The sequence below is a fragment of the Anguilla rostrata genome, chromosome 7 (genome assembly GCF_018555375.3).
Source record: "Anguilla rostrata isolate EN2019 chromosome 7, ASM1855537v3, whole genome shotgun sequence".
NCBI classification, from domain to species: Eukaryota; Metazoa; Chordata; class Actinopteri; order Anguilliformes; family Anguillidae; genus Anguilla; species Anguilla rostrata.
In genome coordinates this window covers 11949716-11966505 of record NC_057939.1, presented here as the reverse complement: position 1 = coordinate 11966505, position 16790 = coordinate 11949716, and the positions used below count along the sequence as shown (strand labels likewise).

Sequence of the window (16790 nt, the reverse complement as noted above, 5' to 3'; positions counted from 1 at the left end):
ATTCAATAGAATAATTCATTTTGTTTATAAGATCTCAGGTTTATTCTGACAAAAATATCCCGTCCCTGCATGGGTGATGCATTCTCTGCCTTGTTTGTAAAAATAACTTTTTTCTTCCTTTTATAACACTGAATAGAGAACCACATGTACTCTGCATTCTCTAAAGCCTTTCCTTGCTCATTCTGAAAAAAACACCCTTTTTTAAAGAACATTTTTTTTCATTATTGCACATTATTACCCAGTTTTAATTATAGACCTGTCCATTGCTTCAAGATCCATTAGTTCAGAAAAGTAAGTATGTAATCCTCACAAAATAAATCCTCACAATGTATATGCATAATATACAGTGTAATATATTTTGCTTTATATTTTGTTCTGATTTTGCTAAAAAGTACTTGAATTCACAATGTACTTGAACACAAATTCTCAGCAAGGGAAATTTCTTCCGCTCTATTCTATGAGTGATCGTACTGTCGCTCTCAAGACAAGATAGCGCATAGGATAGCTGCAGGTGTGCTCATGAAGTCATCACTGAACTCTGCAAGCTGACTAAAGTGAGCAAAAACAGATGTCTGCTGGGAAACAAGTATTTATACAAGGTTTTTAGTTTAACAGAAAAGAAACTTCTATGTACATCTCCTGGATCAATACGTCCCAGGATATGACAAGTTTTTATGGATTTCTTCCTGCCTTTTTCAAGATCCCTCCTGGATCCATGTGGTTTTGCACCCCTCCCTTCCTATGAGTGCATTCTCCCAGATGATGACGTCCTTTAGCTAAGCCCCCCCCCTCCCCCCCCCCCCCCCAGACCTCTGCTTTAAATCAAGACCTTTCTGTGTCACCATGGATACGGTCAGGCTATCTCCCAGTTTATCTTGCACTGGAACCAATCGCACACAGATTGTTTATTTATGGTTTTTTGCACACCCCCCATCCCCAATAACCAAACTGCTTAACTCCTTGCCTGCAGGCGCTTTCCCAGTGAAGGAGGGGGGGGGGGGGTAGATTTTACAGTTTTAGTGAGGAAAAAAGGAGCGTGTCTCGTTTTTTGAGTGGTGCTCTTTGTTTCATTTCCACAGCTGTGTCAACACCAAGTCTCTGGAAAATGAGCAGTGTAAAAGGTTAGGGGAAGGGTTTTGGATTTGGAAAACCTGAAAGTATCTGAATGCAACTTTTGATGGGAGAAATAACTGCCGAACGGAATTCCTCCTCGCTTTTCTCGTGTCTGATTAAAGGCTGATTGGCTAGCTCGGCCACCCAGTCGAGGCTACCTCTGGAGTGTTAATCTTGCTATTTTTAAATCCACGTGCGCCCCACTCAGCTTCATGAAACGAGCACCAAGACTGTTATTATTCAAGAGCTTTAGCTTCTCCATCTTTTCTCTGCCTGGGAAAAAAACACACAGTCTCGAATATTGGACTTTTCTCAATCACATTTGCCCTTTTGTCAGAAGGAGGCAGTGGTTCACCTGGCTTCGGGAGCAGTGCAGGCACATTTGGTGGGAAAACGCAGAGCCTGCCTCTTCTGTGTACAGCGATGGATTTCGCACCGTCTTGAAATGATGCGCTTGGCCAGGCTATCCAAGTGGCCACAATGGTTAAGCCAGTTGTTCGGAGAGCAGTTAAGAACCCCAGGGCCGGATTCAACCTGGATTATTCCGGCTGCAGTTGCCGCTGTGGGTCCTGTGTGTGTGTGTTCGGGGGGTGGGGGGGTATGTTATGCACTTGGCCATAGTGTCTCTTGGGAAGAGATAGAGATAGTTTCAGTCAGCAGGGCACACCTCATTGGAGCTCCACAGGCCTATTAGGCACCTGTAGAGAGAGGGCAGCTGGGCGAGCGGAGATGCTGTGGCAGGGGCTCGGCCTGGGCGAGGCAATAAGGGCAATCTGAGGCTATGCCCACTGGTTAGGTAAGTGCACGCACCTGGGCTGTGTTAAATAATCAGCCCTGTGATTAAAAGTGTGCTTCTGCCCACAGTGGGTGTCTGAGACCGGAGGTAGATCGATGGAGAGAGAGAGAGAGAGCAAGAGAGAGAGAGGGGGGGGATAGAGAGGGGGAGCTGAAACACTTTTGGTGTGTTTTGGCTTGTTTTTCCTTCATTAGTTTATTTTGCATTTTTCCCTGGGTTCCGTGAGGGTGAACAGAGAAGGAAAGACGAGGCACAGGACACGCTATTATATTGAATTTGTGAAACATAATATTCGAATGTAAACGCCATTTAGGTAAACTAATGTGGATTAATGTTGAACAGGCTCTGTGCAGGCGCTGGTTCTGTGTGTGGGAATATTGTCACAACTGTGTGAGATCAGATGCAGACTTGAATTGGCTTATTCCTTGGTATTCTTTATGACGTACGTGTTTTTTTTTTTTTTTTTTTTTTGCCAGTTGTCCCTCAGCTTAGCTGTTCCTTGCCAGCTACAGTTAACTACAATTTTCCAAGCCATTGTGGTGTTTGGGAACTGGCTGTGTCAGACTAGCAAAGCCATGGGGAGCACCAGGAGTTATCCTGGGGTTCAGGAGAGGTTGGGCCCCCTTCTGAGTCTGATTCACATCACTGGACATGGTGCTGTTTAGGACAGGCGTGTCTCTCCTCTTCCTTTTTTAGTTTATCACATCTGCCAGATTCAGAAATGCATATTTATTGATAAGATTATCCATTCATTTGCTTAACTTTCTGTCCATCTAGCCATCCTTCAGCCAGTCTGCACATCTACTGTAGCAAATAATTAATTGACAAATACAAGACATTGGCAAATATGGCAACATACGGAGTCCTGATGCACGTATTCCAACACCATCCCTTAGATTGGTTGTAATATTGCATGTTCGGGCAGCTATGAAGCAAGGACCTTGGCGTGACCTCCGAGTGGTTTTTGGTCATCAGAGGTATATCAGGGGCTGCTCAGGTGTGACAGGAAAGGCATGAGTGCAGTTAGAGCAGGTCAAAGGTATGGCTGCAATGTTTGGGAAAGCACAGAGCAGTAGTCTGCCTGTGAGGTCCAAGCTCTGTTCTCTGTAATGCCACTTTGATTGGTTTATAATTGCTATATTTTCGTGATGGTGTCTGATCTCAGTTAAGTAAAGTATGAACTGCAGACAGACAGAAGCTACAGTCTGTGCAATAAGGTTGTCACCTTATTAATCACAGTGATGAGTACATTTAATATTACATGCACCCGTTGCCTGTGGTAATCTCTCCTCTGTTTGTGCAGCAACCCTTTTATTGTTGGAACGTCCTGTGGCTCTATTCCACAAAATCATTTGCACAAACCACAGACTAAAGTAATATTATTTGTATATGTTTAGCTGATACCCTTATCCAGAGCTACTTGTCCGTTTGCAGTAACAATCCAGGTTAAGTACGTTCCTCAACTTGGGAATCAAACCTGCAAACATTTTACCCACAATGCCGCACTGCCAAATATGAAATGTCATGAATTGCTATTATCCCAGACAACAAAATTGGTCTCAAATATCAGCCAAGGCACTCTTAATTTAAGTGTGTCCTGACAGTGCTTTCCAGAACACACACACACACACACACACATATCCACAAGGCACACACACACACACACACACACACACACACACACACACACACACACACACACACACACACACAGCATTCAAAATGGTGCTGCGCTGTATGTGGCTTCATTTCAGACAAAATTAGCTCATCATTCAGCAGGTCACCTCTCACGAGAACGCAGGACTGCAGCCAGTTCTACTGAGTGGCTGTAATGTTACATATTGTGTGTGAGAAACGATAAACCCTCTTAAATAATAACGGTTCCCACACACCAAAATGGCTCCCAGTGGCTGGTGATATATTGTGTGGAGCAACATTGAGAAACATCAAACACCAAACCCAACCACAAAATGCATATCTGAGCATATGTGTCTGTAAGTATGTGCATAAATAAGTGCAAAAATGTATCTGGCACATCTTTATTCTGCAGAGGCTGTTGTTTTATCCCCCTGAAGGCTGTGATTGATGGAGTAGTAACGACAAAGCCCGTGGAAGCAGAGATGTTTCTGCAGCAGCACAACAAACAGCTGTTTGTTTTCTCCCATCTGCTGCATGTACCCTGTTCAACTTCACCCCGGTGGTTCTAATGGAAAGCAATTATCCATCACAGGCCGCAGTTGCCATTAAGCCATTTCTCACACTGGGGTTTTTCAGATACCCATCTCGCTTTGGAACATCCAGAGGGAGGCGAGGGGTGGACCGGGGGGAACATCGCTCTGGTCCTGGTCATTTAGGCCATGTTTACTGCACCGTGTCTGAAGCAGGGAGCGGGGCGGAGCGGTGATGATCTGGCGCACTCCCATTGGCTTCGCTTGCTCCCGTGCTGTGATTGGGGGGGGGGGTCTTTGGCCGGTGCCGCGTTCCCATTACGTGGGACTCGATGGCCATTTTCATCTCACCGCCTCACCTCTGCTCAATTCTCTGTCACTGCGTTGGGTAATAACTGTGCCAGAAAGCAACAGACAGGGGGATTATTATGGTTTATAATTGTGGAACAGTGGTCAGGTTACTGGGGTCAAAACCAGAAAGTTGCATATTTAAATCTTAGGTGGGGTGCTGCAGTTGCGCCCTTGCTTTGGTTAGTGTGTCACTGTAAAACACATTAAAGCACTTCAGGTGTGGATCAAGGTGCCTACTCGGAAATAAAAAATGGGAGCTAAATTTCGTCCCACGTTGAATGACCTCGTGTTAGTCAGAGCTGACTAAGTGTACACTTACTGATTGCCAACTCGTTTTCATCACACCATTTTTCAGGGAAAACATCAGCATCTAACATTCAGCATCCTATCTGCCTGTGCAGTTGGCCACTTCGTGACTCGATTCAAGTTGAATTGACGACAAACCATCTGCAGAGACGGAAAATCCAGGTACAGAAAGTAAAAATCCTCCCAGTATTTTGTTCCAGTCACCTGAATGTGCCAATTAGCACAGTTCCTCAGCCAGGGGGTAGAACTAATTGGTGAAATCAGCTGGCTGAGCTCACGGGTGGAACAAACACACGGCAGGATTTTTACTTTCTGACTCCTGGACTGTCCGCCTCCTGTGACCGGGGCGGGTGTAACCTGGCGCTCGCGGCCTGGCGGTGACGCGGTGCTGTCTGTGTGTCATCGCAGCGTCTGCGACGGAGCCTCCCCCCGGGGCTGCTGCGCCGAATCTCCTCCACCTGGACCACCACCACCTCCGCCACGGGCCTCCCCACCATGGAGCCGGGCCCCGTGCGCCGGGACCGCAGCGCCAGCATCAAGCCCCTCCACGAGGGCCCCATCTGCAGGTGACACCCCCCCCCCCCCTTCTCACCAGACACCCCCCAAATGCATTTACCGTGCACCTGATACTCTCCTCTCATTTCCCCTTTGTGCCCCTTACTTTGATTAAATTGACTTGATCATTTTTCCTGTGCGCTCTCTCTCTCTCTCTCTCTCTCTTACTCTGTCACTCTCTCCATTCTATTTCACTTTCATTCTCATTCTCATTCTATTCCTCTCTCTCTTTCTCCCCCTCCTTCTCTTTCTCCCTCTCCCTTCCCACTCTTCTTCACCCACTCTTTCCCTACTGGTCTGGCACAACCTTTTGTGCTCGGAGTTGTAAAGTGGTCTGCCTTGTCCTGCGGTTCGTGTTCTTGATTTGGAGGCTTGAAAAAATTCAAAGCTTGTTGATCAATCACCTGAAAAGCTCTAGTCCCTGTCCCCTCAGAAAAGCCGGGTACGGCTAAGTGTTGCTGGCCGAATCACAAGCTTGCATCATTCTGTTGTTGATGGTCGATTTTGGTCTGGAGTTCAGTGAATTTAGTGAACAGTTTGGCCTAGAATCAAGTTATCACTTGTGTAGTTCTTCGTGCATTTTGAATGCCACTCTGTTTGGAGCTGGCAAAGGGAGATGGTGGCAGAGGACTGTCGCTCCGTTGGCTGGACTTTAACTTTAACGTTGAAGCAAATAGAGAGGTTGAGGAGTGATGTCATCAGCCTCAGATGAAGTGGACCATGGGAAACAGGAGGAGTCATGTGGGGAACAGAGAGATGAAGCGACGTGAAACAGCTGAAAGGTCAAGTGGAGGCCAGTGACCGACAGAGGGGTCAGCACGTTGTCACTGGTGTCTCAGAAGCAATGTTTATCTGCCTCCAAAGTGTATTATTTCAAATAGTGTGGCTAAAAATCATTATGGTATAACAGTACGAAGGGACAAAACGTAATTCACTTTTTTAACACTGGGGACAATTTTTTTCTTTGTAATAATAATAATGGTGTGCTTCACTAAAGAATGTGCTGCAAGTGTAGGTTGTGTGTTGTTGCTGGTAAGGGCCTCTTTGGCTGGTTGGTTTACCCACTCCTTCTCATGAAGACACTGGGGTATTTCCTCAGAGTGGTCAAGAGTGCATCCAACTGGAGGTTTACATGAGATCCCAGCAGCTAACAGGTTCCATCCCTGATCCCCTGCTCTGACTTTCTCAAGGGCAGGATGTGTTCAGGTCACTTCAGGACAGGAATTAGGGCACTGAGTGCTTAAATTTGTTGGGGATTTTCCAAATGCTGCTGTGAGTTCCTCGCTACAGGGTGACATGACCCTCTCTTCTTCATCAGTGATTTTATCTGTCTGGTAACTTGGTATCGAAGGCTGTGTTTATATAATGCCGCAATCAATGTGCTGCAGATGGACAGTTTTTGCTTAGCCACTGGATCGGAGCGCAGGGTTAGCGTTCTCTCTGTGAATAATTGACTTATTAAACATTTTGTTCTCCGCCTGCAAACACGGTTTTATACACAAATGGCCGATCAAACTGCAGTTTAGCAGCAGTTACCGGCTCCTTTCTTTTTCTTTTTTCTTTTTATTCCTTCGTGCAGGGCGCTGTTACGGGAGTACTCTGTGTGCAAAATAATTGATAAGCAGCTATAACCTCTTTCTTGCAAGAAAGAAGAGGGGGGGGGGGGGAAGATCCTGTCAGGTTGCGAAGGCGGGCATCGTGTTTCTCCTACCCTTTCCTCTTTCCCCCCCAGCGACTTCGTGACATCAACACGAAAGTCCTCTCAGGCATCATTCATCCTGCTTTGTAAATAGAAACGCTCCGCGGCCTGCTGAGCCTGTGTACGCTCCTCCGTGGGTCGCCCCACTTTAAATCAAATGCCAGGGGAGTCTGAGGCAGGAATGCGCGGCCGCTCCGGAGGGCGTTTCGGAGGGCGTTCCTCGGAAAACGTTCACGGGAAAAGCTCGGGTCCAGTGTTTGTTTGTTTAAGCACTGTTTATTTCCATATTTAGGAATTTTGCTTTCTATTTTAGTTTTTTTTTCTCTCCTTCTTCTTCTACGGCTTGTATACTGTAAATCCAGTGAAATATGATTGCAGGAGCTCAAGTTCAATTATTAATCTTTGTAATAACCTCAGATAACCATCTCCTCTTGGCGTGTCTGTCCCAAGACTGTCTCCTAGATACACAACACTCCAAAATAGGCTGCTGCTCCACAAATTCTGACAGTCTGTTTTGACTCTGCTCCTAAGGCCCGCATCCACAGTCTAATGCATAGAATGCATGTCTTCCTCTCCGTACGTTTGAGAAACTCGTCACCTGCGGTTCTCTTCCTCTTGGCTGTTGCCGGGCTGGGGTAAAAGCCGCCTTTTAGAGCGTGAACACGGCCCCTTGCGAATTTACCTCGGTCAGCAGTCTTTCGGCACCTGGACACCCCCCCCCCCCCCCTTATAGAGGGGAGGCCGGTGGCCTTGGGCACCGGGCCCCTAATGGAGGCCTTCAGCTCATTCTCACAGCTCGGCTCCGCGGTCAGAGATCAAATTAAAAACAGACGTTCTCTGCTAATGCTGTGACCAGAGGCACCGGGGTGAAATAGGCACAAAGAAAGCCTGACTGGCTTGCACCCATGGCTCCCTCACACTCGCGACTCTGCCGTCCTGTTTTCCTCTTCCATCAGATAGCGTAATGCACTGCCCTGGGAGAAGGGACTGCCCCGTTCTGTAATTATCGCAGTCGTTCTGTGTCCTCTCCGAGCTGCCGATTTAATGACGATTCAGGCAGTTTGTTTGGACTTCTTTGCGCGCCGACGGTATTGTACAGCAGTGAGCTCGACCGCCAAGATTATCTACCCGCGACCGCTGTCGCCTAAACAAGAGGAATGTTCGGGTGTTTGTGCAGTAGAAACAAACACGTGCTTGAGCTGTGCTATGGCTCCTCTGTTTCGTTGTTCCATTCAATTTTGTGAAAAATAATTTGCTACAGAGAGACGGTTGGCCACTGCACTAACATGTCAACGTATCACGCCTATATGTTTAGAAGCAATGTCCTCTGTCCGAAAGTATCAGCTTCTAATCATCAAGTAATATTGCTGGAGAGATTGAATCTGGAGCAAATAAAATGATTCAAGCGCTCAGAAGCTTTCCGCTTGGCTGAAATAGCTGTTCTTGGTTTGTCAAATATTCAGTGCTTAATCATGCATTCCCTCAGTGAGTGAAAAAAAAAAAAGTTTCAGAACACTTCTACATCTGCTAGTGTTTTTAAATAAGATGCAATCAGAATGTATAACTCCTAACAGGGAAACTGTTTTCCTGGTAAAAAAAAAAAAAAAAAAAGAAAGAAAGAAAAAAAAGTGCTGTGTCGGTAATACTTGCCGTGCAAGTTGTACGGCTGTCTATAATTTTTTGCGTCTTTTGCATCATTTTTTCCCTTGTCCATTAGCAGGCGGTTTCTAGTGACGTCAGTAGGAGCGTAATTGCGCCAGCTGCAAAGCCAGACATCTTATCTGAAGAATCTGAGCTAGAGGCAGTGCGCACGGGACCCCGTTTTCCTACTGTACTTTGGCTGCGTTATCGAGCCCCGCATCTGGGCCTACGGGGCGTACAGTAGAATCCTGGCAACAAAAAAACAAGAGTTTCATTGTTTACCGTGGTTTTGGGGGCGCTGTTCGTTCAGGCCCGCGACCAAGTGTTATCTGCAGACTGCAGAATCGTTTAACGTGAAACGCTGTGGCACGTTAATACCGAAAGCATAACAAAGTGCGGGCAATCAGAGCTTTGTGCGTGTCTCAGAACGCCAAGATAAGCGAAAATAAGAGAACTCCTGTGCTACGGAAGTTACAGGCACACTGTACAGTAACCAATGTTCCTGGCCAATCAGAAGATATGTACCTTTTTTATAGGGCATATAGGTTGCCAGAAGGATCGTGTGTGCATGTGTGTGTGTGTGTGTGTGTGTGTGTGTGTATGTGTGTGTGTGTGTGCATGCGTGTGTGTGTGTGTGTGTTTGTGTCTGTATGAGCATGTGTGCTATTTTGCATGTTTGCATAGGAGATGGAAATCCATTCATGCGTATCCACCAGCTGGAGCAATATGAAATGTTAATGAATTATAATGACAACAGATAGGAAAATCTGCTTGTGAAATGAGTTCCCTTTGCTTACCCCATTGTGTAAATTGATGCGGGGAAATTATGATGAGCCTTTCTCTCCATGTTGTGTTTATTATTGTTTCATTATGTTAGCTATTTGATTCAGTTATTGTATGGAATGTATTTTATATTATCATGAATGGAATGACTTGAATTCTTAATCCGTGCGGCACCCGATCGTAATTACGATTATGTGCAGGCCTGCGTGCGTCATGTGTCTGTGTGTGTCGACGCACGTGTTTGCGTGTGTGTGCGCACGTGATTTTGTGCGTGCACGACTTAGTGCGTGTGCCTGTCTAACAGTCTAACGGTTTGTCCTCCTGCTTTGCAGTATGGTTAATAACGACTCGTGGAACTGTTCGCTCACGCTGACTATTTCCAAAAGCAGGTCCGTGTCCGCGTCCTACCCCACCTCTGCCGGCACAAACCACCTCTACACCAAACGGCAAGGCAGACCAGGTGACTGTCACACCCTGCCTGCAGCTGCTGTGTACTGTGAGCGCATGTCACAAAGTGTGTTTCTGTGTCCGTGTGTGTGTGTGTGTGTGTGTGTGCGTTTATGTGTGAGTATGTGCATGTGAGTTTGTGTGTGCACGTGTGTGTGTATGTGTGTGTGAGTGCATTTGAGTCTGTTTGTTTATTTGTATGTACATAGTTAGGGATGCATGAGCAGATATATGCGGTGTTTGCATCCTGCCTGTGATCTTGTTCGCATGGGAACTGTGAGTTTAGACTGTACCCCGTGTGCCTGTGATGGTGTCTGTGATGACCGTGTTAACTGCATTTGAGAGAGGAGGAAGTGGTCTACTTTCTATTGCTCCACCACTGTGCAGGTACTGGTGCATTTCAGGGAATTACAGATCGTAAAAGTCTTGTTACATCATTCAGGCAGATCTTCTCGACACACACACAGAATTGACAAATGGGACAGCTTCTTTTTTTATTTAGATGGCTTTGGGAGCACGTGAAATTTCCATATGAGAAAATAAAGTGGTGTACCTCGCTGGCATCCTGCAATGCTCATGTCAAAATTGAGCTTGAAATGAGCTTCACGGTCTCTGGAAAAGGTTAATAATTCCCAGGAAAAGTGGGGTGGTTGCAAGGGCCAAGCTCTTGGTTCATCCAACCACATCATTTTCCTTTGTTTCTTTTTTTTTTTTTTTTTTTTTTTAAATAACGGCTCTAGCAGCCCCTGAAACCCCATCACAGAAAAATAAAAAATCCTCCCCCTATAAACCCTCTCTGGCCGCATTATGATAATGTAATGATTGCATAACCAAGACCATTCATTTCCTATTCCACACCTGCTGCACATTACGCACAACTGGTCCGACCGCACTAGTACAACAGCGCTTTTATTTTGGAATTGTCTGTGTCGTTACAGGGGGAGTGGTGCCACTCAAACGAGCTCAAAGGCCCATTTATCTGAAAGATATATAAACACTCCAGCCATTTTTTTTGTCATGAAATACTGTATTATAAGCTCTGGCATTTCCTAGTGTGAGACTGCAGGTTTTTATTTCTGATGAGGTATTTAAATTAAAACCATCAACACTACGCTCTGTTCATAACAATGGGAGACCATGCCAGGCCATGAAAGTAAGGAGGGCTACAAAGGGAGTGTTTGGAAGATGACTGATCCTTTTGAAGATGAGGGAAATGTTAGAACCATTCCAAACATATTCCATTACTTTCACTTTTTTATTGTATATGTATTTTTCTTCTAATGACCGAACAGGCAAAGATGATGATTGACTGTGACTCTTGGTTGGAATAGGAGTAGAATAGTCTGGATTTGTGGCCCTCCCCATGCCAGCTTTGTTCTTTTTCTCCTCGGTGAGCTAACCCGCTAAAGACTGCACGATAATCCTGTACTGGATAAAGACTGCGTGCGGTTCCATAGTCGACTAGCTCAGATTTATGCTGGTCCAGATCATGCGCCTGGACCGGCCAGGGTCACGCACACCACATTTTCGTCTGGCGACAGGTACAAAAAGACTGGCCGCTGCTGCTATGGATCGTCACCTTGGTAACAAGCCAAACCCTCTCCTGCACTCATCATCGTGATGTCACTCATTTTGTTTACTGTTGCTGGCTCACTGACTGCTCCAGCCAGTGTGACGCTAGGACTCCTGTGCTGTCTGTTTTCATGAAGGAGATTTCAGTAGCCGTCCGAATACAGTTCTATTGCTCATATACAATCAGTCTTTTTTAATAAAAATTAAGAATCTTCGTTGGAGCCAATCAGAATGTGTACTGTTTTCTGACAGGAGCACACACTCCGCCATTTGTATAATATATATGATAGAGTGTAGATTTTTGACAAATGCATTTACTGTACACCTTGATCGTCTGTTGTCCCCCAATTGATGCTAATATAATAGGGAACAATAAGCATCATGTAACTCCCACCAGACAGACAAACATGCAGATAATGTTCTCTTATCTGTACATGGCAGAGCAACAGGAAGATGCTCACTTTGTATCCACATTGTACCCATGTGTGCGTGTGTCTGAGTCTGTGTTTGTGTGTTTGATTCTGTTTCCACCATTTTGAATTTATCTGCTGTTGGATGAGGTTATCTGTGCTTGTAGTGGCAGTATCAGTGGTATTCATCACGTGTATGGCCTAATCATTTTTGGAAAAATAGTTTTGATGCATGAAATAGGGAACAAAGTTTTTTCAGCTTCATATCAATGGCTGGCAATCACACTAACCAGCCACAGGTGAAGGCATAGGAGGAAATAAGCTATCATTTACATAGTTTGAATTTGGAAACCTTCACAGGGCATTTATAACACATTCATTACCACAGCATAACACCTTTATAGATGTTTCATAAATATCTGTGTACAGCTTTCCATTAGAGGGTTGACCTTACATTACATGTTCTGTGTCACATTTTAGAGTATACTTGCATAATGTGATATGTTATCCTTCATAAAAGCATTGCATTTATTATGAATGATTTCTGAAGAGGTAGTGTCTTGTTAATATAGGTATTGAACCTGATGTAGGAATACTATTCAGTTTAGTAATACAGACTTAGGAATATCATAAGAGATGGCAGCAAGTAGCCTATGGGCATCTTTAATCCTTGTTAGAAGGATTTAATGCAACAATAACCTTTGGAATGGAAACCCACCCTACCTGAGGTGGGACAAGGCCAATGTCAAACCTGTTTTGCTTTCACCCACTTTCTCTAAGACACATAGAAGACAGAACAAATTCAAATGAAATATGAACAAAGAACCCAATCAAGATCAGAAGTAGTGTATATGCTATGAATAGAAATAACCAGTATGGTGCACCTTGATGTAGTCTCTCAAAGCATCTGTGTATCAAGTATATCAGGTTCAGAGTAATGCATTCACGGAGTAGAAATTGGGTCAGTAATCAAGCACATATGGTCAAACACATGGACAGTTGGACAACAGTTACCCACTTAATATTACATGCAACTTCAGTTGGCCTTTATAAAGCATAGATGGCACTTTTATTATGAAGACTAACATACTAATGCTGCATAGAAGTTGATGTATTGTAGTGAGTGGTGTACCACATACCAGAAATGTGAAAAAACTGTGAATATCAGTTGTAATAAAATGTGTTATTTGCTTATAACTGCTTTATAAAGTGGTTATTAGGGTGCCGTGCACTATATGGCCCATTTGTGCCGTGTGCCTATTTTTCTCCCAGTTAACTGGGTGAACTGTCACACTGTGGGGTGGGATAAGGAAAGGTGTGCTCTTTCCTCTGGTTAGTGTGCGCAACGTGTGACAGCTTCCTGCCGCTAAATAAGGGAGACTTTGCTGTTCCCGCCTCCTACCACTGCTGCTGCTTCTACATTAATCCTTCCATCTGGATATTACTCCAGAAAGGCTAAGTGGAGGGATTTTGGCTTTATACCATACTGTTTTATTTTTTGGTTTTGTGTTGTTTTGCGCTGTTTCTTTTCGCTCGCCGTTGTTTTTTTTTTTGTTTTTTTTGGAATAGTCTTGCGCGACGAGCTCGTGACGGAAGGGTGCTCTCTTGTTAGGTTTCCCTCCCGTCAACATCACGCCCCTGGCCTCTCCGTGCCAGTCCCCCGGCCAGGGCACGCCCGTCTCTAGCCCCGTCAGCAAGGCCCCCTCCGTGGACCTCCCGGACGCCGCGGACTCGCTGGGCGAGTGCGCGGTGGCGGCGCCGCCGGGCGCTCACAAAGCCTTAACTCACACACAGAGCGCGCCCGGCTGCACTGCCACACACTCGGTCTGCAGCAGGTAAGGCCTGCAGCTGCCCTTCGCCCGCGCTGCCAGCAGGGGGCTTCTCTTCTGCATTCCCGTCCTGTTCGCTCCTCAAAGGGAGTACATGCTGTTAGGAGGACCATTTATATATTTGTACAGGACAAAATTGTATATGACATCTTTTGTGCTTGTGAGTGTGCAGTCGGACTGCATGACTGTGATCAAATGTGTGCTTTGGTGGTGTGTTTTCTTTGTTTTGTTTTTGAGTGAGTGCATGAGTTTGATGCAATTTAAGCAAAGCAGAGGAAAAAGGAACAATGAACGTCACATCGAATAAAGCAGATCTGACAGAAAAAGCAGGGAAGGCATGTCCCCTCAGGCTTACTGTCCTCTCCCCTCTGGTGCTCTCTGTCGAGGGCTGAGGAAGAGGCTCTTAGGACATGTTGCCTGTCCCTTCTGAAGAAAAGATGCCATGCTGTATGTGCATAATTTTTTTTACTATTCGGCCCCGCGCCAAGGGGATATCGCGTCTGTGATTATATAAACCGCACAAATTACATCTCTTTTGAATCAGTTTCATTTTTTTTTTGGAGCAAAGGGGCCTTACCAGAACATCAACAGAAAAAAATAGGACAAACATGGCTCTTGAACCTTGTAAATGGAAAATTATTAACCTTAAAACTCTTTTCTTTATAAAAGACTCGGATCGTGCAGTCAGTATTATTTACCCTCTTGGCAGGCACCTTTATCTGAAGAGAATTACGGGGCTTAATTTTTTTCCTGCCTTTGTCCGTCCCTATAGCTGGATATTTACTGAGGCAATTCCGACTAAGTACAGTGCTCGAGGGTACAATGGCTGAGTTCCAACTTAGAACTGAGCCTTCGGTCGCTTGGTTGTAAGCTGAGCCTGTGCTTAGCTTCGCTACTGGACGCTCGTCCTGCTGTGAGCCGAGATGGCTTCCTCTGGCGCTGTTACTCCTGTTGTGGTGTGCCGTCTTTGGGTAATACAGTAGTACAGGAAGGCGATGGGTGACTTTGCCGAATACTCTCAGCTTTTACCGCTTCAGAGAGAGGCACCGGACTAAAATTCGCTGGAGGAAGCTAAAATGACATGTCTGTCTTGTTATAGCCGAGAATATCGCCGCTTGTGGTCAGGAGAGGGGTGTTAATGTTCTATTCTTTATCAGAGACGTGGCAACAGGAGCTCTATAGGTGTTGAATCACAAGATTACAGCTTTAAAACATTGGAAGCCTTTCCCATTTTTTGTCAGAATTTTTTTTGTGTGACTTCTCTGTAGGGAGCAGTTGGGCCTCGTTGTCTCTTGGTGTCTTGGGAGCTTTTAGGGGGAGGGGGTGTACTTTAGTTTCTGTCTCTGTCCACCCCTCCTCTTTGCCATTTTTCTGTGCTAAATATGCAGCTGTGTGGGAGTGGGGGTGGCAGAGGTCAGCGTTTTCATTTAAATCTGATTTATTTCTTCTGAAAGCCATTATGCATGTGTAACCCCAGTCAACGTGGCGTTGGGTCAGAATTGTGAATTCACATGAGATTAAGTACAGACTGAACTCTGAGAGCCTGTTTGCTGTTGCTCTTTTTGTGCATGTTTGTATGACCTCTGACCTCTGACTTCCCCTCTCCTTCTCACAGTTGCGGAAGACCATTCAGCATATTAAGCCTTGGAGATGGGTCAATGGACAGAGGAGACAGAATACGCAGAACAGGTGAAAGTTCCTCCACTTCTGTTCTTCTGTTCCATTCCTCTTGTTCCACTCGCGCTTTTTCTTCTCATACATTTAAGTAAATGGAAAATGTTAATGGAGCACTGAACATGATGTGCCTTAATTAACACGTTCAAATTTGCCTTTCAAATCAACTCTTTTGGTTTTAACATCCATTTAGTTTGAGAAAAATATTGACGCAACTACATATCTCTCTCTCTCTCTCTCTCTCTCTCTCTCTCTCTCTCTTTATATGTCTTAGATGATCAAGCGATAGTTTCATCTGACTATGACAGCACCCACGAGACCAACAACAGTGACAGCAGTGACGTGACACAGAGCGAAGATCCGGAGAGAGGCAGAAAACCCACAGATGCCCAGGCAGGGTGCAGGATGTACCCATCGGACACCATTATCCTGCACAACCTAATACTCTCAGAGGTATAGGACAGACCTTCATCCTCTCACCGGTATCGAAAAGCTGCTAAACACTTCCACGGGCGTCCAACACCTACTAAACTCCCCCATAGTTATAAAAAGCTATCCAACCTAATACGTTATGGTCCAAGGTATGTAACAATGACGTAATGTACTTCACAAGGCAAAAGCAGCTGCCCACCCCTCCCATAAATGTTAGCATTTGCTCACTGATTCTTCATTAATCCTTACCTGAGGATGAGCCAGGAGCAGCACAACCGCTGTTTGTGGGTAAATTCAATCTTATACATACCCTGCAGATGCATGACTTTGCCTGAGACAGACCGAGATACACACAGAGCAACAGCATTGTGATCCAGAGACTTACAACAGTCTGTGTGCGTGGTTCTAGACCTAGGGTTTATAGACTGTTTGTAGACACTAGGTAAATTGAGCTGATTGGTTGGACCATGCTGGGTGGGGATAATCACTCTTGGCTCTGTGCTCTCTGAACCCCCCCGCCTTCACCCAGGACAAACCCATTCTGGCCCCTGAGCCCCTGGTGATGGAGGGTCTGGATCCTATGATGAGCCAGCTCAACAACTGGAACTTCCCCATCTTCAGCCTGGTGGAGAAGACGCACGGCAAACGTGGCTGTATACTCAGCCAGGTAAAATTTTTTCCATACATACACACCCACACTACACACACGCACACACACACACACACACACACACACACACACCACACATGTACACCTACACCACACACACATATCAAACGCATACACACATCAAACACACACACGTACACACACACACACACAAACATCAAACACACACGCATACACTCACACTCACACACACACACGCACACACACACACACAGACACACACACACACACACACACACGCACACACACACACACACGCACACACACACACAGCAGCTGGTCCTTCGCGTTCGCTGCTCCAGATGAAAGGCAGGCTGTTCAGCGTTATTTAGCAGCGGGCTCGC

At 45.6% G+C, this 16790-nt stretch overlaps 1 protein-coding gene across 3 annotated transcripts in view; it reads left to right on the top strand.

Annotated features, from left to right (window-relative positions):
- Nucleotides 1-16790, top strand: part of pde3a (phosphodiesterase 3A, cGMP-inhibited) — a 103909-nt gene that overhangs the window by 78077 nt on the left and 9042 nt on the right. The window contains exons 4-9 of one of the 3 annotated variants that reach the window (XM_064342823.1): nt 5143-5300; nt 9745-9872; nt 13454-13676; nt 15286-15359; nt 15619-15797; nt 16306-16443. In XM_064342823.1, the coding sequence (XP_064198893.1) occupies nt 5143-5300; nt 9745-9872; nt 13454-13676; nt 15286-15359; nt 15619-15797; nt 16306-16443 (900 nt within the window). The remainder of the gene's footprint in view (nt 1-5142; nt 5301-9744; nt 9873-13453; nt 13677-15285; nt 15360-15618; nt 15798-16305; nt 16444-16790) is intronic. The other 2 variants (XM_064342820.1, XM_064342822.1) reach the window with 2 other exon arrangements.